The following is a 20970-nucleotide window of genomic DNA, read 5'->3' as shown; positions in this document are numbered from 1 at the left end:
AAAGTGTGGCACAGCTTATTGGGGCCCCCCTCACCGTTACTTCCTGAGAGAGTCGCCCTTTTTTGCGATAAATTTCTGAATTTAAATGTTGGATTTTCCAAGTTTATTTCCTTTTGCGGAGTGTTTCTCAAAACCTTTTTCCTAAATCTTTCCAAGATATTAATGTCAGTGGAATCAAGGTTATGATCACAGGTACGAGTTTATTATTTTTCCCAAATTAGTTTTGGAAAGTGTTTTTGTCCTCACCAAACCACACATAAAACACTGAAACTCTGGAAGCAACAAAGAAAAAGCCTGCGTGTAATAAAGTACTGTGTACGTGTGCACCTTTATTTCTCTTGTTTAGTCTCAGAGATGAAGCTTGTTTTCTTTATAATTCGTGACGTTAATCTCGGACATTATCTAAGCTTGATTTTTTCAAAATATTCCTGATTCCACAGAGACTCTGATAGTCTGCTGCAAACCGTAAATGTTTGCGTGATGTTTTGATGATGACCTTTGACCCCAGAGTCAGACCCTGTCTGACGCTGCACACAGAGAGCTCTGAAACGTCAGGTGAGAGCTGAGTGAAGGTTTATTGACAAAGAGGAGGAAACAGGAAATCTGTTTACACTCAAAACTACCAGGTAAAAAAAGCATGTTAAACAAACTAAGCCCCCCCCCCTCACCGTTACTTCCTGAAAAAGTGTAAAAATAGTTCCTTGGAGTCCGAGGTGCAGTCAAATATTGACCAATTACACGTCCTTTTATTCTCGTACAAACATACAAATATGACACGGATAAAAAAAAGCATAAAAAACAGCGGCGGTAAAAACGAGGTCAGAATTCATTTGTGTTTCTCACGCCGCTCGTCACGGCTGATTGGTTCTTCGGAGCTGCTGAGTTAAGGCACCATGAGAGCTCGAGGAGGTAGGAGGTGGGGCCAGGAAAGGCTGAGAGCACAGAGGAGGGGGCCGTTGTGGCGGGGACGAGGCGGTGTTGGATGACGGTGTAGAGGGGCCCGTGGTGACGGTGGCGCGGTTCAGGGACAGTGGCGGCCGCTGGGGCTTGGTGGTGAGGGACAGCGGCTGCAGCTGCTCGGGGTACGGCGACGTGTGCCCACCGAAGGACGACGAGTGTGTGTGCTCCGTGTGCGTCGGCGCCGGGGCGGCGGGCGAGGCCAGTGACGTGGTGGGTGTCGCAGGAGAGTCCAAGGAGGAGGCGGGGCTCGCCTGTGACAGGTGGGTGTGCGTCAGGTGGGAGACTGTGTGCGGCTGCGTCAGGTGATGGCGCATGTGTGCAGTCTGCGTGTGCGGTGGAGGCGGTGGTGGGTCCTCGGCTCCCACGGAGACACGAGGCCTCTTCAGCTGCAGGGGGAAGTCGTCTGACGGTGCCGCCGCGGCAACTGAGGAGCAGACGCACAAATGTGTGACATCATTGTGACATTTTCTACATTGTCGCAAAGAAAACAGCATTGCCTCACCTTCGAGCTTCATCTCCATCCTCGCCCTCTTCCTCTTCTTCTTCTTACCCTGCAGGAAACGAGTCGTGAGCATGTCAGTTGACACGAACATGTGACACCTGATCACATGACCTCTCATACTCACATAGTTGTCTCTGGCCGACCAGCCGGGGTAAAGCTTGGAGTGCAGGAGCCTCTCTTGGCGTGCCAGCTCGTAGTATTTGGCCTGCTCGTCCTTCGACAGCGAGTGCCACTGACGGCAGAAAAAACACAGCAGACACGTGAAAAACGACGAATCCACGAACACGTAAAACAAACAAACAAACACCACTGAGAATTTAAACTTAATTATATATACTTATATTTATTTATATAGTCCTGCAGGACTCTGCCACAGTGAGGAGGAAGAACCTTCTTTTAACAGGAAGTAGGATCAAGAAGGGATAATCTACCTCATCACATGACTTTCCTATTATGTTAGCTGTGATGAAATGATGTCATCATAACTTTGAATGTTTGATGATTCAGAGAATCTTACAACTTTCCTTTATGTAATTTTAATAAAGTTTTTATCTCAAACATGAAACTGATTCGATCCTTTCTGAACTTCAGATTCTTCAATTCATCCTGACGGCTTTATGACACTACACCTGACATCTCGTTCTCCTTAAAGTCACTAAGAGTGACCTCTGACCTCCAGCTTTCTGTCCAAATGACGACTTAATTATTAAAATTTATTTTATTCATAATTGTCTTGATTTATGAATCAAGAATAAAACTTGATTTATTCTGAAAACATCAAAGCTGTCAATAATTTTACATTTTAAACGTGAAATAAATGTAAATATGAAAACATGAATATGTGAAGAAAATGTGGCTGGAACGTTAAAATGTGTAAAGACATTAGACTAAAAATTAAGCTCCGCCCCCTGGTGCAGTACCCTCTGTCCGAGGATCTGGTTGATGGACGAGCTCTCCTTCACTTTGCACATGGCGACCACTTTGGGCCGCTCCTCCCTCATGTACAGCATAAAGGCGTTCAGCGGCTTCTTGATGTGCGGCTTCCTGTCCTCGTCGCCCTCACGCTTGGTTTCAGGTGTCGCCTTCCTGCGGGGACACAGGGGTAAGACGCAGTAAGCGTAACCTTGGTGACAAAATGGGTGGGAGGAGCAGCTGCTGGAATTAAACTGTGAGGCCATTTGTTTTTACCTTGGCTGAACGCTGCTGGCCCCGCCTCCGTCGCAGCTGTCACTTTCAGGCTCCTGCTTGACTCCCGTGGGGACGATGGCGGGGTGGGGGACGGACGACTGAGGGGTGGGCACCAAGCGAGGAGAGAAGCTGCTCGACACCAGACTGAACAGAACAGGGAAAGGTTAAATGTCAGACTACTGGAGGATCACGCTTCACTTCAGCCTCAGTGAGCAGGTGGAGCTGATTCAAACTACAGATGAGCATCAAAACGGCATGTTTAGTCTCGGTCACTTACCTCGACATGGAGGCGTTCATGGCGAGTGCTGCTGGCGAGAAGCCCCCGGCCATGGAGTACATGTGCTGGCCCTGCCTGCAGACAGAAACACAAGCAGATGTGAGGACTTCCTGTTACCTGACAGCCGTGTAACATGTGCAGAAACCTGCTCTGCAGTCTCGCCGGCCCCACGACTGGATCTGCCAATCAGGACGGCCGAGGGGGTGGGCGTGTCCCCTCAGTGTTTAAGGCCGGGGGTTTTCCTGCTTTTACCAGTTTTAGGTAAACATGAGCTCGTATTATTCAACAGCTGACTGCGCAGGTATGACAGGTTTCACATGAATCGTCGTGATGCCGTGTTTTTATAACTTCCTGGTCGGCGGGAGCCTTCAGGTTGAACTGGATCAACAAACAGAAAGTTCAGCTCCTCGCGCTCGCTCTGTCGCTTCCTCATTCATAACCGTGCCAGAAGAGCTCAGAGCTCTGATTGGCTTAAAGGGTCACTGCAGAGCATCAGTGATCCATGTCAGCAGTGGTACTTCAGTACATTTCTTCTTTGCTTCCATGTGACTGAGTTTTTTTCTCTGCCCTCAGAAACAGCATCATTGTTTCCTGCGAAGGCTGTAATTGTGAGGTTACCATGGAAACCGTGAACCGTGTGTGTGTGTGTGTGTGTGTGTGTGTGTGTGTGTGTGTGTGTGGTACTCACAGCCATCCCAGAGGGTGTGGGATCTGAGGCATGGCTCCAGGGGAGACCGGGTAGCAGGAGGCGTGAGGAGACCGGGACACCCCTGCTGCAGAGACAATTCAGCTTCACCATCATGCCCACAGGATTAAAGATGGAGGCAGGGACGCCGCTTACCTGCTTCAGGAGAGAACCCAGGTGAGGCCCTCGGTGGGGAGAAGGCCTCGGGGCTATAGGACAGCAGCGGGTGGAGGTGGGACACGTGGGGGTGCTGCACCATCGGCACACTGCTGGACTGCAGATGGACACAGAGACAGCAGCTGAGATGAGATTATAATCTCAGGGTTCTGGATTATTGTATCAGAGGAAGGACAGATTATTTTCTTATGAACAGCTCTTCATGTTACTGACCCCTCAGAGCGACCCCCCGACCCAGGTCTTGGTCTGACTCTACCGGTGACACTACTGTAATAGTGCTATGTGAGGGGCACTCAGTAACAGGGAAACAGTTAGCGGGATTAGCACAGAGCTGGAAGAACAGAATGATCGGATTAAAGCTTTCTGACGGCTCTTCTGTGTGCAGATCCATCAGGACATCATTAAAACTGCAACATCAGAAGAATGAAACTCAAAGAAGTGAAGAAGAGATGGATGAAATGGCTGTGTTTGTCCAACAGAGGGCGCACTGCAACTACAAAGGCTGAGCAGCTGATTAGGGCAGTAAATAAATAAGTGCACTCTCCATAAGAGGCTGTGCACATCGCCCTGATTTACAGTGTGGTGATGTTGAGGATGAGAAGGAGCACAGTCTGTCTTGTTTTAACCTCACACGTTGAATCAGTGACTATCTCCATGACAACATGATAAACTGGAGGAACATCATCCTGCCTGAGAACCAATCAGGAAGGAGCTGCTGTGAGTTTCATCTCTAAGCTCTTACCAGGTGAGAGGGAGTCGCTGTGTCTCTGACGGATGCTCTTCCTGGGACATCGAGCAGCGGCCACTGAAAGGGCAGGTACTGTGGACACACACACACACACACACACACACACACACACACACACACACACACACACACACAGGTCATGATTTCTCTGCAATATTTACCAGTAATCCCAGCACTGACACAAATCTGGATGAAGGGATTAAAGCCTGCAGGAAATCATCTTCCTCAGCCTAATAAAGTCTTTGCTGAAGGCCATGTCTCAGTTTCCTCCCAGCAGGTCGGACTAATCCACAGGAGCAGCCTCCGGCCTCAAACTCACTGTGAAACGTAAACTCATCACTGAGGCTGCCCAGCTCATGAAAACGAAGCAAACTTACTGATGGAGGAACTGAAAGGTCAGACTTTTGCAGACTTTAGCTAAGCTGGCTGAGCACTGCGTGTTTCAGTGGCTCTGTCATAATTGACCAAACTCCATCAATCAGGGTTCATACACTTTTTTCAGGGTCAAATTCAAGCACTTTTTAAGCACTTTCAAGGTCCCTTTTTAAGCTTTTCCAGCACCCCCCCCCCCCCCAAAAAAATGCATGTTTCAATTCGCATCACCTCAGTAAGACCATGTGAAAAGACACCTTAGCTCCCCTTTTGTTAGGACACAGAAAAACGCACCACACAAAAATACTGCAAAAGGAAACGGTCACCTTATATACATAGTGTATAAACTCAAAATGCACATTTCACTTCGACCACATCCCCGACTGTCCGAGGGAGGGGCGGGGTCACATATTGAAACAGACGCAAGGCAGCCCAGGCGGGGAAATTTTGCTTTTTGCGACTCATTTTATTTCTCTATCTGATGAGAAAACTATTCAATCAGATAGCTATTTATTGTGAATGAAATACAGTTACATTTTCAAGCACTTTTAAGCACCACATCTGAAATTTAAGCACTTTTCAAACCTTGAAAAGACGACATTAGAATTCAAGCATTTTCAAGGATTTCAAGCACCCGTACGAACCCTGATCAATGCTGGAACGAAAGCTGCTCAGACACGTTTCACCTAAACCTCGTCTGAGGAACACCACACAAGGAGAACCCAACACGCCCACTTCTGTTTTGATCCAAGTGAAGCTTCAACACGTGTCCAAGAACACGTTCACACATCAGGTTCATGTCTGCAGGAGAACAGCTCACAGGAAGTCATATTACACCATCTGGACACCTTGTTTCCTCACATCAGGATGAACAAACACTTTGGTGCAGCGGCACCAAAGTGTGTGTGTGTATGTGTGTGTCCGGGCTCCGAACACATACGCACCACCGTATGTGTTTGGAGCCCGGACACACACATACACACACGTACGCACCGTACGTAGTACGCGTAGTGCGCGTACTTCAAGCGTGCAGACCCTCAATTGGGACACAGCCATTGAGTGCAATGTCTCATCTTGGTGTCACTGTTTCCTGCAACACGGACATACAGAGCTTCAGATCAACACACCTGGACAGGCCACTCCATCACCCCCATCATTGCACATTATCAGCACTCACCTGAACATCCAGGTGGGTCAGAGTGTTTCAGTGCAGCTGTTAACTGAGCTGTAAAGTAAAGATGCACCGTATGTGTTCGGAGCCCGGACGGACACACACACACACACACACACACACACACACACACACTGCAGTGAGATGACTTCTTTGCATCGTCTTACTTTCCGCCTCGCTTGTTTACACACAGAGCGGTGCACCACCTAGTGGTAGGCAGTGTCACAACATATTTAGAGTAACAGGAAGTTGCTGAGTAGGACTTCCTGTTGCAGACTAGCCAGAGCAGCAGAGTCTGAACATCTCCTTGACTTGCTGCGATCTCCGGGTAGAAGAATGACGGCAGCTTCCTTCCAGAGTCCAACCTCAGGGTTACCGAGGCACTCCAAAATAAACAAAGCAGACCCCCCCAGAAAAGTAGTGCTGCGTAACCCTGAGTGAAAAGAGGCGTCCTGATGGTGGCAAGATGTTCTGGGTGGATTCAGAAGCGTTGGCTCACGGCGAACAGCAGACATGTTTGACCTGACTTACGTCCACAGCTCTGCTACGTCAGCTGCTCAGTCATCCAGCTGCTCAGTCATCCAGCTGCTTTTAGGGTCCTGAAGATGTTCCACCTCCACCTGCAGTTCCAGCCTGAATGGAGCTCCTTTTTGTAGGTCACTGAAGATGTTCCACCTACACCGTGCTGTGGGATGGAGGAGGCAGTGATTGTGGTCGAGGTGCTTTTCGCTGTCCAGCTGTTGGAGGTTATTCTGGAGCGATGATTGGCTGAGAGGAGAACTATGGTGCTGCGGTCTTTTCTGAGGGATGTAATGGCCTTCATTTCCTGGAGGGCGTGGTTGGGAGGAGGATGCCTCCACCCTGACTGCTGATCTGAGTCTGGGAGGTGAAGGCACCTATTGTGCTGCTGCCTTGTCTTCCTGTTCTGGTCCTGATTGTCCGGGTTCTGCCTCAGGATCAGATGAAGGAGACGCCTTCACTTTGATGATGTCAGAGCATGTGTCATGAACCTTCAGTCTGACCCAGATCTGCAGAGAGCAGCAAGCACTTCCTGTTTCCTCCATGTTTGGGAATAAACTGTTTCTGTTCTGTGTACAGGAAGAAAGCAGAACTGTGTGTGTGTGTCTGTGTGTTAGTGTGAGTGTGTGTGTCCCTCTGTGTGTGAGGCTGTTTAAATAGGTCGTCCTCCTGGTATTTTAAGACTCTGCAGACAATATGAAGGTAAACAAAGGAGCTGTGGGACTGTTCAGCCTGCTGAGAGGGACCAACTTTAACTAAACAAGCACACACACACACACACACACACACACGGCCGGCTTTATCAACAACCTTTTAAAGCTCAGCCCTCTTGGTCCTCCTGCTTCCATTCACTACAGCTCAGGTGTGACTGACTGCGAGCCAGCTCAGCCAATTAGAGTCAGACGCTGATTACAGCACTACAAACAAACCGAGAAGCTCCATGTATAAAATAAGAATCACCAACACTTCACCAGCGTGTCCCCACAGGTCTGAGATTCAACTCAAAACAGAGACACTGAAAGCAGCACATCAGACTGGTTAAACTGGTTCAAATTGGGATTAAATCCAAAGCTCACACAAAAATATAGATATAATAAAAATATAATCATCGTGTTGCTCTCTGTTCTGCAGAGGCTTCTGTGCAGACATTCAGACACCACCCCACAGAGCAGGTGGAGAACCAGCTGTAACCTCAGGCTAAAAGATTAGAGTCAGAAAGCTGCAGTTCCTCTGATGGCCACCAGGGGCTCCACACTGAAATGTCCAACTTTGGGAGAAATGATTGGTCACTTGGATGAGTGACTGAAAATTCATGTCTAGATGAACATTCACCTTTTTGGGACTGGATGACTGAACATCATCAAGACAGTACAGCAGACATGAACACGCTTCCAAACCTGTTCTCCTGTCACGTGTTTATAAATCCATCCATTTTCTTCTGCTTATCCGGGACTGGGTTGCAGGGGCAGCAGCCCAAGCAGAGAAGCCCAGACCTCCCTCTCCCTAGCCACCTCCTCCAGCTTGTCCGGGGGAACACCAAGGCGTTTACAGGCCAGCCGAGAGATATAATCTCTCCAGCGTGTCCTGGGTCAGCCAGGTGATTGGTGATTTATAAACACCGAGGTGTTTATAAATCACCAGTTTAAACACCAACGATGATGTCACAGTACCCCATCAATCTTTTGTATACAGTCTATGCACTAACCTGCAAAGGGCCTGAGTGTGTGGGCAGCTTTAAATGGAGACATTCACATGTATCAACATGCACGTGTTACCAAAACACAGAACGAACACGCTCAGATTACAACACACACACACACACACACAAGCATAACTTTTTTCAGATCCTTGAAGCTAGTGTGTTTGCAGTGTCTACTGTATGTGTGCAGTGTGTGTGTGCATGTGCGCATGTTTGCAGTGTCCGATTAATGACAGCCTGGTTACTCTGACCCACCCTCCCCATATGGAAAAGATGTATATAAATCTTATAAAGTTTGTATCTGTCTTGTGTGAAACTTGTATGAAAAGCATACAAGAGTGAAAACAGATATAAGATCCCATGAAAAATTATATAAATGAAACTTGTATGTTTTGGATACTTACAAAAACAATATATGAAAGTAATGAGAAAGTGGCCACTTTCATAAGTAAATTTTATAAGCCTTATATGATTCACTATATGAAGTAGGCCACATCTTATGCAAGTCTTTTATAAGTTTTTTCTATTTCTTTTCCATATGGGTCAGACTGCCAGGCTCACCTCCTCCTCCTGCTCCTCTGAAACACTGAGACTACGTCAACACTAGCCCGGATAGATTTGAAAACGGCGTTTTGGTCTGAAAATGCTCCGCGTCCACACTAGCGTTTTCAGTCGTTTTCACATAGTTGTGAGTCCACATTGAAACGGCCCAAAACGCTTACGTTCCAGTCCTGCGCATGCGCAAAAGCGAGTGAGAATTAGAGATTTTGAAGAAAAGCTATCTGGAGCATGTACAAACTGATATTAATCTTTTTTAGGGCTGTCAAAATTGAGAGCAATCAAAACAACTGCTGTATAATGCACTCCGCTATCTTTGTTTAATTGGTCACATGACTGCATCACATGACTAAAATGCGTCATCGTTTTAGAAAGTCTGCATTTTTAAGTGTCCACACTGCGACGGGACAGCTCCGTTTAGAAATGTGTTCGTTTTCGAGAGCGTTTTCAAAACGCTGCGTTTTTCCTCGGGGAACACGCCGTCTCAGTGTGGACGGGAGGCCAAAACGGAGAGAAAACGATGCGTTTTCAACCAAAAACGCATTAGTGTGGACGTAGCCTGAGAGAGGTGCAGGAGGTCTGAACTGTGAGCAGAGCAGGGATACCTGTGCTATTTCACACCTGAGCAGCATCACCAGACTGCAGGTGTGGCTTGTACCCGACACCTGGACCCGGCTCTGGTATTTCAGCAGCTGCATAAAGGCTTCCTTTGCTCTGTTGTGTAATCTCAATGATAAACATAACCCACTGTTGGTTATCACACATGTAAAATAATCTGAAGAGAAATTACAAAAATGTAATTTTTCTGAACCTGAAATCAACTGCAGAGTCAGTTTTATCCTGATGCTCTTTTCCTTTTTCTCTTTTCTCAGTGTTTCTGTCAAAAGACGGTTCAGCAGTCGGAGGCCGAACTGCGACTTAGCTAACCAGCTCTCGGGTTCTCGGGTAATGATAAAGATAACAAACCCACCTGAGAGCTTTCAGACTTTCAAACACACCAGAGAAGGAAAGAAACCCCAGACCCGGGTTCCTGGGAATACTCGGCTGTGAAACTGACATGAAATGTGGCCTCAGGGGGAAAATGATTATTTGGAACAACCTCAGGGAGTGGCACCAATCATCCTCCACCTCTGGTGCCAGGATAACAACTGGACAACTCCGCCCTCTCAACACAGTGGTCCCTAAAACAGCATCCACCTTTCCTCCGGTCTGTCATATCGACTCTTTTTAAACCGCATCACAGACTTCCAGATCAGGCTGAACAACCGTAAAACCACCTTCTTCTCGTCATCATCCACTTTGCTCTGTAACCACGGTTTGCTTTAAGCCCCGCCTCTGCCCGAGAGCAGCCTTCAGATCAGAGCCCCTCACCGTCACACTGCATTAACCTCTAATCCCAGCTCACCCACCCCAAGCTACAGCAGCTAATCTGCAGCTCCTCACTGAGCTCGACCTGCCCACACACACACACACACACACACACACACACACACACAGCCTTCAGGTGAGTCAGGGTGATTTTCGCCTGTGCTGCTGCCTTCTCTCGGGTTAAAGTGTGTCACGTGAATGGCTTCACGTGCACAAGCGTGACTGAGCTGTACCAACTGTAATTACACATCTAAAAATAAATCACCTAAAAAAAGTTAAAAAATAAATAAATAAACAAATAAAAAAATGCTCAAACTGATAAAAAAAAATATTCCAGGTAATTTCTGTTCTGGAAAAATAAAGTGATGCAATGACAGATTTAAGCATGGAAAAAAAAAGTTTGTTAAAAAATGTTGTGGAAAAATAAGTGTGCTGAAAAGATAATAAAATAAAAATAAATCAGACAACTGAGACGGCTGAAAATAAAACAAAACAAACAAAAAAACACTAAAAAGTAAAAAAATATCTGAAAAACAAAATAAATTAAAAAAAAATCAATAATAAAATTTAAAATTCTATAGAAAACATTTTGTTTTTCAGATAACATTGACAAAAATCTAAAAAGAAAAAAGAAAATGTTTTAATTAAAAATTGAATGAAAACGAAAAAAGAAAACCAAATGAAAAAAACACTTTCAGCATCTCTGTGTCTGCGTCTTACCGTCCGGGCACCCGCCGTCAGCGCTCCATTGGCGAGGTACGGGCTGCAGAGGTTCCCGAGGTCAGGGAACATGAAGAACGGGTACCCGACGTAGGGCGAGGGCTGGAGGAGGCGTCCATCACGCTGCTGCTTCCTCAGAGCTGAGAAACAGATAAAAAGGATCAACAGTGCAGACTGACCTGAGACCAGTTCAAGTTCAGGTTCACATTCAGTTCAGCTTTTACAGCCCAAGACCTGAATCAGATTATTAATCAGCTGCATCTCCAGTGAAACCCTCATCCTGATGAAGATCAGGAATGCACGACGCCAAACACCCTCTGACCTCACCGCATTGCTGGAAGGAGGAAGCTTACATTTGTAAGCACAAAAATGTCGGCTAAAATAATTCAATACCAAAAACCAAATTTAAAACAAGTCAATGAAAAATGTTTAAATAATTTATTATTACTAAAATATCTAATTAAAATAAATGAAGTGTTCTAAAAGAGCCAATAACAGAGATATAAAAATAAAAAACTATTAATATAAAACCCCCCACCAAACATTATGACAGAAATATGCATGAGAAATATTATTAATATTAAGACTATTTTAATATTTAAATATTCAACAAATGTCTTAATTTTAATAAATATTAATATTTTATATTTTATATATATTATGTTAAATTTAATATAAATAGTTTCTAAAAATGTATTTTTTTTTACATTACAAATGTACTTAAAAGTCTAAAAGAAATGAAACACACCCAATATAATTAAATAAGATTCCAGCAAAGTCAGGAGCAAATACATGAAGCAAGACAAGTTGTCCAAGAAATTACACAAATCCAATAAAATTTTCTAAAACAGTCAAAATACTTAATAGCAAATATGTTTCTAAATATAACTGCTAAAAGCTCTCTGAAACATCCAGAAATATTTATATAAATAATGTAAACATAAATGGGGCATTATCCCTTAAATGCAGAAAAAATGTGCTTAAAATATTAATAAAAAAGGTCAGACATGTTTACAAATACAGAAACATGGGTGTAAAATAGGGCTGGAAATAAAACAATCTAAATGAAAATAGAGGATGATGTTAATAAAGTACCCAGAAACACCTGGACTCTGTTACAGGTGTGTCTCTTGGAGGTTTCACCTGGTCTCAGGTACACAGAGCTCCGTGTCCAGGTGTTCTGCTGCTGGAGACCCTCTCCCTCCCAGCGGGCTCATAAACTTCATAAAGCAGCACTGCGGCTCTTACCTTCCTCGCACACCTGGTTCTGCCTGGCCCTGCTCTCCACACCTGGACGGGGCTCTGGGCGCCGGTCTGCCTGCACAGAGGAGTACACGGGGCGGGTAAACACAGCGCCGATAGCCCGCTGGAGTCCCGGCTGCACCGCCGTGGCCCCGCTTGGACTCACCTCTGAGTCCGAGCTGCTGTTGGTCTCTGACTCGTTGACCAGGGAGGACTTGACGTCGTCCAGGTCTCGCTCGGCGGACACGTTGCGCTTCTCCTCCTGCTCGCCTTCGTCTTTGAAGGCGATGAGCTCGTCGCTGGCTCCCAGGTCGTCGCCGTCCTCCCGGCTCAGCTGCGGCATGGCTGGACGCTAACGGCGGCTAACACTCGGAGCGACTTAAGGGCTAACTCGCAGTTAGTGCACAAAAGTCCCGGAACACCGAAGCCCTCCCCCGGGAAAGTAGTTAGCTAAGGTCGGCTGTTCGGGACCCCCGTACAGTCGGCGCTAACGCCAACTTAACGGCCTTTTCTCTCCGTTTAATCCGTTAAATAAACAAAAAAACTCCCCCAACAGCTAGCTTACATGCTAGCTAGCTCCGTGCGGCGTTCACGGACACTTCAGCTCAGGCGTCGAATTCCTGAGGAGCGCGGTCCTCCTTCAGTCGAGCTCCTCCAAGAAAAACCTCCTTACAAAAGCAAACTCTCCGCCACAGATGCTTCAGTGATTTTAAAACACCCCGTCCCACCAAACATGAAACTAGAATTTAAAATCCCTCACGGACGGACCGTCGACATCTTAAAAAGCAAGCCCGAAAAGTTCACGTCCCCCTGTGTGCAGTTACTCCAGCGGAGAAAGTGGAGGGCCTGCCCGCGGTGATCCCTGCATCGTTAGTCCGCTCTGAAACGTGCATAATTCCGCACACAGCTGCGGTTTTACTCTGCTCGTTTCCGCATATCGCGCAGTTTGCTGATTCAAGCCGATCGCTGGAGGCGTGGGAACGGAGACGGGCTGCACTCAAGTGGAGTGGAAGGAAAAGACTGCGGGGGTGGAGGCTGGAGGAGCAGGGGACCTGCACTGGCCCCGGATCAGTTCACCGGAGCCGGGTGCACGGGGCCGCGGGCTGAGCTGATCCCGGATCAGGCACAACAGGTTGATCCTATCTGCGCGCACAGGAGGAGGAGGAGTTCACACGAAGAAAAGGAGACTTTCAGAGTTTAAAGGAGCAGTTCGACACTTTGTGCCCCAACGGACTGAAACAGGACACACTTCCACCGCAGAGACCGAGCACAGACCCCGGGCCTCAAACTCCGCACCCTGCAGCTCCTCCAGCGGCCAGCAGGGGCGCCAGCGGCGGGTCAGCCCCCATACACTCACGCGTTAACGTGTCCGACATTTACAGCAGAAATAAAGAAAGAAATAAACACACATACATACATACATACATACATACATACATACATACATACAGTAGTATTTAATGTTTGTAGTTTTTGTCTGCAAATATTCACTAACTACTACCTAAGTAGTAGTAAAACTGTAAAAATGTGATGTAAACTGGAAATAGAGAAAGTTCACCTTCAAAGTAAAAGTCAGGGTTGCAGCTAACATTGTTCATAAGGCAAAACTTTTATGTTGGAAGTCTCCATTTCCAGTTTATGTCCCGCTCAGGTAGTAGTTAGTAAATATTTGCAGACAAAAACTACAAATATTAAATACTACAGACACAGGCGGCTGTGGCTGCTAGCTGTCTGCTATCTTCATCTCAGCAGGTATCTGTATAAACAATATTGGGAGTAGACTTTACAGAGAGTCTGAAATCCGGGTTGGATGAGTGTAGTAGACCTGTATCTGTCCACATGTCGCCCCCACAGACTATATATAAAAGTGTTATGAGGCCAGCTGGAGCTCTTGGATGGTCTGTTAGTACAGTAACCTCACAACAGCCATTTTATTGGCCTCATGATGTCGTTAAAAATGCTCCAAAAGGCTCCAACAGCCACAAACATGGTCCAGAGGTCCAGTTAGCAGACAGCTAGCAGCTACAGCCACCTGTGTCACCAGCCACCTGCCAAAGGGGCCACGCCTGTAGTAATGCAAACTTTAAGCCTTAATCCAATTTAGACAGGTGAGTGTAGGAAACAAAAGTGCTTTTATAAATGGGTGAATGAAACAAGTTGTATAAAAGCTTTAAAATTGGGAGTCTACTGGGACGGACTCACTGCTGCCTCTGCTGGACGGAAGAGGAGCTGCAGCTCACAGGTCTGTCTGTATCAGTGGGAGCGTGTGGATCTGGCTCTGGATTGGTGGAAATGAGGTAAAAACAGCTGGCACACCGATTCTGTCCGGTATCAGTTTCTGCTGCACAGTGATGGGTTCTGGTTCTAGAAGCCAGAACCGTTTTGGCCCGAGCGCTGTGTGCGTGTTTGTGAAACGTTGGGATGCGTTTAGGGCCGGTTTAGAGCTCCAGGTTTGATGGGAAGAAGAAAATAAGCTATCATCAGCAGAGCCGGGCTGAGGAGCTGATTATTGTTTCCAGCCTGTCTGCCTGTGCTGATGAAGCAGAGCAGGAGGGATGTACTATCCCCTCCCAGAAACACTGAACACACTCATTACTGCCCACTCACAGTTCTGCTGTGCTCCCTGTGGAGAGCAGCATGTTGGCAATTAGGCAGTATTGCCCCACTGCCCCCACCCCTCCCCCCTCTGTCTTTTTGTTTGTTTTCTCCTCATGTTCAAGGCTCTCTTTGTCCCCCCTCCTCGCACCATGCAGATTACAGTCATGCATGTTGAGATTACAGCAGCTCTCTGCAGAGGAAGTCTGAGGACCAAGCAGAGAAACACTGAGTATGTGAGTGACACAGAGGCCTCACAGAGACTACCTTCACGTTAATGACAGACTGGCTCTGTTAAATCAGCTCTCATTAAAGACAAAGAGCCTGTTTCCATCATAAACACATCCCTGAGTCTGAGGACTCAGAATTTCACTCAGAATTGTTGCTTCTTGTTTGAAGGTACAGAATAACACAAAGAAGAATTATTTTGAACTGTAAATCATGCAAAGCTGAGCAGCTCCTGATGTTTTTGATTTGATCTTTTTCTTAATCACTGGATTATTTTAATAATAATTTCATCACTTAGAACACAGACACACACAGACACACACACAGACAGACACTCACAGACACACACACACACACAGACAGACTCATACACACACGGATACACACTCAAATAGACACACACACATGCACACACACACTCACGCAGACACACACACACACAGACAGACTCATACACACACGGATACACACTCACATAGACACACACACACACACACACACACACACACTTATATTTGTGGATATCTGTTCCTCACAGCTGGTCCTGAGCCTGCTGACAGAATCACACCGATTCATTGAATGTTCAGTAAATAATAAATATTTAAGAGTCCTCATGTGTGTGTGCGTTTGTTAAAGCTGTGCTCATGAGGATGTGCTAACACAGTAATGAACATGTGTCCATCGTCTAACATAACTCAGATTAAGCCTCTCGTCCTCACTGAGTGTGCCTGCTTGTGCCAGAGGAAATGGCTGCTTTCTCAGAGCGCAGCTCGTTATCAAGCGTCTCTCGGCCACACTTCACCCTCCTTCACACACAGCACACACTCCACTTCCTTGGAAACAAAAGAGGGATTTCCTCCTCACCGAGACGCTCTGGAAGCTCAGCACACACCCACAACCATGTAGAGTTAGACATATGTGTCTGGTCCCGGTCCCCGGGGTCACCGGGTTCACGATGCGGGCTGCAGTAGGAGGCAGCCTCTGTGGTTACGACTGAGCGGCGGTATGCGGGCCTGCAGAGCCCTGGGGAGCCTCGCTGTGATCCTTCTGCTGATGCACAGCTGCTCGAGTTTCAGCTGCTACAGCCAAACAGGCCCGGGAATCAGACCTGAACCCTTACAGGGCTTCAGGTCCGTAACCCCGCTTCCTGCTGATGAAAGTGGACACTCCGGTGTATCCTCCCCCCTCCAGATGTGCTCATGCTCTCTGACTTCTTCCTCAGAGAAAGAAGACGGTGAAAGTGTTGGAGCTTGGTGAGGACGTGCAGTGAAGGAAGTGTCTGCTGCTATTTCAAACTAAAGCTCTCGATCAGATCCACAGAGCAGACATGATGGATCCTAACAGGCTGAAAACATCTGCTGAGGTTTCTCACTCAAACTCATTGTTTTACCAGCTGCAGCTTTCAGCAGATCCCAAAAACTCCAGATTACAGATTACTCTGACAAACAGAGCTGAAGTTTAACTCAACCACAAGACAAACCAGCATCTTCAGAGAGCAGCTCACAGCTGGAAGGCACAGCTGTTAGGAGAGGGAGAGGCTCCACCCACATGCTGCTCACGGCTTCCGTTTGTGAGCGGCGGCCAATCAGACGAAAGTTGAGTTTAAGAGGGTGGAGTCTAAACAGCTTGTTTTAAACCAGAGCTACACCAAGAACCAGAATGAGATAATTATTTTGAGGTGTTCATAATTCACAGCTGCTCTGTGAGAGAGTCTGGAGCTGTGCACTTTAATCTGACAGTCACTTTAAATAGATGAATAAAACTTTCCAGACATTTGAGGTCAAATGTGGAAGCAACACATTTTGACTTTTACTGAAAGCCAGAAAAAGAACAGCATGGAGTGTCATGATACAAACCTGCAAATAAACCTAAAGGTTGCTCACACAGAGATGAGCTCATCCTGCTGGTGCTCTGACTCGTGCAGAGGACAAATGTTTAATTTGGGAAGTCTGAGTGTGCATGTGGGTGAAAATATAGAAGTGAAACTGAAAAAGGTCAAAGATGTGGAATTTGGTACAGAAAATATGTTTTCCTAAACCTCAAGCAGCCGCAGCGTGTTCATCACTGACAGCAGAATGCATGTTCGCTCTCAGGCTCCTCAGGGCAGCTTTGCATGATCGCAGCCCAAAATAACTCTTTTTTTATGTGATCCTGGGCCTCAGTGCAGCCTGTCTTAAACTAGCTGTTTTAGCTCCTCCCCCTATCTTTTGACTGGCTCCCCCTCACAAACAGAGGGTTGAACCTAGGTTGGTGGGGCTTCATGGCCCGTGAGCATGTCACAATAAGTGAAGCAGCGTTGATCCAGGAGAAGAAAAAGAAACTGGATGTAAAGTTTCTACGGAAGTTTTCTGCAGAAGGTTTCCAGCAGGGCAGAACCTCTGTAACCTCTGAGCTCCTCACGTACCGCCGAGATGGTGGCAAAGACAGACACAACCGTAGATCCATATCTTCCACTGTGATGTCACTTCTGGCGTTTGTGAGGCCACTGGCATAAAGCAGGTGTAGCAGGCGAGGGGAAACCTCACTCTATATAGGGATATCCTGTCTGTGTGACATCATACAGAGCCAAGAGCAGAAAAAACACCTGAACCCTGAGTGTCTGCCTCGCAAGGAGCAGATTGAAAACAGCTGGAGAACATCAGCACGTGGAGATTTAGCTTCATCCTGTTTATTACACAGCTCTTTAAATTCACAGCTGATGATCATGGCTTTGATCATGACATTTTTCCAAAGTTTGAGTCTAAACATCTACACCTCCTCCCTCGGACTCAGGGGGTAAGTGGGCTCCCGTTCCCTCTGTCAGCCGTCTGCAGATTAAACTGCAGCAGAGCGAGGACGTCTGGCAGAGCTCAGGTGAGTTTATCAACTCGTCTGTGAGTGTTTGTGCTGCTCTGAGCTCGTCACAGCTCAGAAACAGAGGAATCGTAACAGCCGAACTCCAGCTGTTCCATCACCCCCTGGACTAATTTACTGTGAAAGTCAGAAACTTCCCCTTTGAGGGTTTCTGTAAGTGGCTGCATGGAAGCCTCAGACACCATGCTGAGCAGCATTTGTGTATGTGTGTATGTGTGTGTGCGTGTATGAAGTGTCTGAGAAATGATGTCATCGACAGCTGGACGCAGAGGAGGAAACAGCTGCCGGTCAAGTCTGCAGCTGGAGCTGTTTCTTTCTTCCGTTCTGCAGGACCCCAGATCAGGCTCCCCAGTGTCTGCAGCCATGCTTAAGGTCAGAGGTCAGAGTTCAGGGTTGAAGCACATAACTTTTAAATGACAGATACAGTGAGCTCAACTCTCAGTGACTTCTCTCCTGACTCCACTCACTGGTTTTGGCAGTATCTTTGAGCTTTGGTGTTAGCGTTCTGCCCACAAACAAGCTGATTCTTGTTTTTGGAGGTGTTCACATGAGAATCTGCACCCAAAGACCTGCTGATCAATAACATCCAATCACAGTCCTTGAATTTAACAGCACACCAAACCTGGAGCTAAGCCAGCTTGGAGGCTTTGATAGTGCCGTTAACAGGACAGCAGCCATACTGTCAGGTGACTGTGTTGGCCTCCAGGCCATTAATGTCTGATTGTTTGCTGTCAGGTGTTCACTGTTTTCAAGGCCAATATTCACTCTTTAGAAAAAAAAAAGAGCATTTAAAAAGCCTGTCAGCATGAACAGGAAGCTGACTCCTTGCTCAGGAGCTTGTATTAGACAGAGGATCATAAAGAAGGATTATTCTGGACTCTAAATCATGCAAAGCTGCTCCAGTGAGGTCCAAGAATCAGAATCAGTCAGCTGTGAGTACAGCGAGGTTTCGTTTGGCTATCTTAGAGGACATTTTCCATGACACAGGGCTTCAGGTCCTGGGACTCCCACAGAAACCCAGGACGGCTCACTGGTTCCCAGCAGGGGCTCATGAACAGTTTAGTGACGCCTCACCGCAGCTTCACCAGGTGATAACAGCTCTGTGTTCACAGGCCAACCCACCGCACCAACATGCTACCCTAAATGATACACGAAGTTTAAACTGGACACAGAGGAAGTAAGTGCTGAGGTCATCATGTGATCTAACATGAACACACTGATCCCGGCAATGTGACGGCCCAGCAGGCGCTCCTCTGAGGAATGAATGAATGATTGATGGACCAACCTGCCCCTGGGACAATGAGCTGCCACCCCCATCACTGCATCCTGTCCCATCCCCCGCCTGCCTCTTCTGCTCCTCTCTGGAGTCAGACATAGACTCAGCAGCCTTCCTCACACCTCTGCTCTTCAGGTATCATGACCCATCATCTGGAAGAACTCCTGATCCTAAGCAAAGCTGATAAAAAGCTGATAAAAAGCTGATAAAAAGCGACCACGGAAGAGTTTTTGAGGAGCTCGAAATAAAGACGAGACCCTCGTCCAACACAGGAGTCCATACCTCAGCACCTCATGAAGGAGTTAAAAAAAGAGTGCTTATCTCAGAGTTCAGCTCCTCTTCTCAAACGTTGACACGAGCGCAGCAGCTGTAATCTGAGTGCTGTGCTAAACAATGAATGAGTCAGGCTTAAAACTGGCTTTAATATATCAGGTTTAAAGCTGGGTTTAATATTATATCAGGCTTAAAGCTAGGTTTAAACCTGATATAAAGGATTAAAGGGGGCAAGTTTGGATTGAGTCTCAGGATGTTCCTCAGCAGCAGATATGAAGAAACAAGTCTGATATTTGTAACATAAAGCTAATGTTCAGCTGTCTTTGGGACAGTGAAGAACCTGCAGTTCCTGTGACATCCAGCAGAGGCAGCAGTGAGTTAGCCCCCATGCTACAACTTTAAAGCAGAAATAAACATGTTTACAGCCTGATACACAAACTACGGAGCCCCGCAAGGGACATGGGAGAAAAAAAAATTATGATGAACTTTTGCGAGATCTCGCAAAACAAACTCGGAATCTTGCAAAACTTTTGCAAGATCTCGCAAAACAAACTCGGGATCTTGCAAAAGTTTTGCGAGATCCCCAAAAAGTTGAGGCCGCCAGCTCGAAGCCGACCGGGAGGTCGAGGCACGATGTGCCGGGAGAGCGGTGTTCCCCCCGGCTGTAGTAGGTCTCGACCTCCCGTTAGCTTCGAGATGGTGGGTGTCAGACATCTCCGAAAACGTCGAAGCACTTTTTCAAATATGTGATGTCTTGTAAACCGAGCAGATATTTGACGTTTACACAGCTACATTCACGCCTTAAAATATCTTAAAAGTTTATTTTGTGACCCAAAAAGAGTAATATTACAACTAAGTAGCTGCCGCCATTGTTGGAATTCAACTTTTTCGGGATCTCACAAGATCTTGCAAAAGTTTTGCGAGATCCCGAGTTTTTTTTGCGAGATCTCGCAAAAGTTTTGCGAGATCCCGAGTTAGTTTTGCGAGATCTAACTCTCCCATGTCACTTGGGGGGCTCCGTAACAAACTGATTGGTCTCTGTGGTTAATTTAAACCTTCATAACACCTTTATGGAAGAAGGATGTTTCTATAACTCACCTGTTTCCATTATTAGGGGCGTGGCCTCTGTGACTGACAGGTGGATGATTACCTAGGTGGCTGTAGCTGCTAGCTCTCTGCTAGCTTCACCTGAACTGGACCTGTGGACCGTGTTTGTGCTCTCGGAGCTTTTTGGAGCATTTTTAATTACATCATATGACCAATAAAATTGCTGCTGTGAGGTTACTGTATTAACAGACCAGGCAGAGCTTCAGATTTGCTGAGTGAAACCTGAGTAGGGTGACCAACCGTCCTCTTTTCCCCGGACATGTCCACTTTTCACGTTCTGTCCGGGGCGTCCGGGGGGATTTTTGAGATTGATAAAAATGTCCGGGTTTTCCTATATTCCGACAGAGGACCCATGTGTGTGACGTCATCACCGAACTGCTGCTTTGTGAGCGCTTGTTCACAGTGTTGCCAACTTAGCTATATTTAGCGAGTTTCAGACTCCCTTAGCGACT

The 20970-nt window shown here is 46.7% G+C and overlaps 1 protein-coding gene across 2 annotated transcripts; it reads right to left on the bottom strand.

The window, feature by feature from the left end:
- Window positions 1–556: 556 nt before the first annotated feature.
- LOC100705177 (transcription factor 7-like 1-B) lies at window positions 557–13589 on the bottom strand. Of its 2 annotated transcripts, none has more exons than XM_013276588.3 (12): window positions 12353–13589; window positions 12193–12262; window positions 10945–11084; window positions 4532–4609; window positions 3769–3886; window positions 3616–3697; window positions 2928–3002; window positions 2651–2794; window positions 2383–2548; window positions 1587–1694; window positions 1463–1511; window positions 557–1384 (listed from the first exon to the last, which is right to left on the bottom strand). In XM_013276588.3, the coding sequence occupies exons 1-12, from the start codon at window positions 12527–12529 to the stop codon at window positions 852–854; spliced, it is 1740 nt and encodes a 579-aa protein (XP_013132042.1). In that variant the 5' UTR covers window positions 12530–13589; the 3' UTR covers window positions 557–851. The 2 variants fall into 2 exon arrangements, with proteins under 2 accessions (XP_013132042.1, XP_005458373.1); XM_005458316.4 differs by having other exon boundaries at window positions 3616–3700; window positions 12353–13587.
- Between the last annotated feature and the right edge of the window lie 7381 nt (window positions 13590–20970).

This window comes from Oreochromis niloticus, linkage group LG7, assembly GCF_001858045.2.
Source record: "Oreochromis niloticus isolate F11D_XX linkage group LG7, O_niloticus_UMD_NMBU, whole genome shotgun sequence".
Lineage (NCBI taxonomy): Eukaryota > Metazoa > Chordata > Actinopteri > Cichliformes > Cichlidae > Oreochromis > Oreochromis niloticus.
Note: the sequence above shows the minus strand (reverse complement) of the source record. Positions and strands in the feature narration are given on the sequence as shown.